The sequence below is a fragment of the Olea europaea genome, unplaced genomic scaffold, assembly GCF_002742605.1.
Source record: "Olea europaea var. sylvestris unplaced genomic scaffold, O_europaea_v1 scaffold37082, whole genome shotgun sequence".
NCBI lineage: Eukaryota > Viridiplantae > Streptophyta > Magnoliopsida > Lamiales > Oleaceae > Olea > Olea europaea.
Genome location: NW_019256396.1, coordinates 1 through 1,133, shown reverse-complemented (window position 1 = coordinate 1,133; position 1,133 = coordinate 1). Strand labels below are relative to the sequence as shown.

Sequence of the window (1,133 nt, the reverse complement as noted above, 5' to 3'; positions counted from 1 at the left end):
TAGCACGATACTCATGCATGATCCAATTTGTACGTTCACCCTTGGGGGCACGACCCCTGTAGAAAACCAGAGTCTTCTTCACGCCAATGAAATGGGCATTAGAGCAACCAGAAGACGATGATTTGTGAGCTTTTATAGTACGATCCTTGCCAGTGGCCTTCCAATGACCAGCTTCTGTGGCCCTGTTAGAACGATGCCCATTTGGATATTTTCTATCGCGAGGGCAGAAGAAAAACCATTCTGGGTCATCAGACTTTATCACTGACAGTGCTGCACAAGAAAAATATAATAATAATAAAATTATTGATTGATGCAAAATTTCAACTTGTTGCAAGTAACTACAAATTTAAGAAAAAAAGAAGTTTGTAGCTTCAGTTCGAGATTCATCAATGCAAAATTACAACTTAATGAAGGAAATCAACTCAGCTCAAGTACTCAACTAACCATTATACATATTTATCAGACGTAGTCTACATTGATCTCGTTTTCCACTCCCTTCTACATTGTAAAGGAACTAATTTGAAATATAATTGGAAAAAATTTTTGGTTACATTAGTTTAGAATTCAAATCAATTCCTCTACTTGATATGTATTGAACCAAATGTGAAGCAGAGGTTGCCTAGCCACGATAAAAAAATAAATAATAAATAAAATAAAATCAAGGAGCATTCCCTGGTCACTTCGAAGATCCAATTAGATAGGTCTTCTTTTGTCTGGACAGAGTAAAATTTTACCATCCAGGATCTCTTTGAGATCTTTCCCTTCTTTTCATTTACTTTTGTTAGGTTTAGCAGATATCCTTTAAGTCTCGTAAGTATTCTCAAGGGTTGAAAACTCCACATCTTGCAGGAACACAATCAATTTATAGTTAGATGATAATGGGTTTCAAGAAATTCTTATATAAGCATTTCCGCAAGCTTACTTCCCTCCCACTCTACTCCAACAGAGTACATAACTTCGGGTATTATTACCTTGCAAAGCACCATTTTTAAGACGAATTGATGAGGCCCACTAGGGCAACTGGAGATGTCCCACGTTGTTACACAAAAACACACAAAAAACTTAAAAAATGCACAAGGGAAAATTCCCATGAACAAATTCTAAATTCAAAGTTCCTATATCCAAAGAATCTT

The 1,133-nt window shown here is 36.0% G+C and overlaps 1 protein-coding gene across 1 annotated transcript; it reads right to left on the bottom strand.

The window, feature by feature from the left end:
- Nucleotides 1-6: 6 nt before the first annotated feature.
- LOC111386731 (protein NTM1-like 9) lies at nucleotides 7-1,002 on the bottom strand (the record flags this gene model as incomplete). The annotated part of the gene is made up of 2 exons (XM_023011192.1): nucleotides 445-1,002; nucleotides 7-270 (listed from the first exon to the last, which is right to left on the bottom strand). Coding segments are annotated over exons 1-2 (274 nt in total), but the record flags the coding sequence as incomplete, so codon positions are not given.
- Between the last annotated feature and the right edge of the window lie 131 nt (nucleotides 1,003-1,133).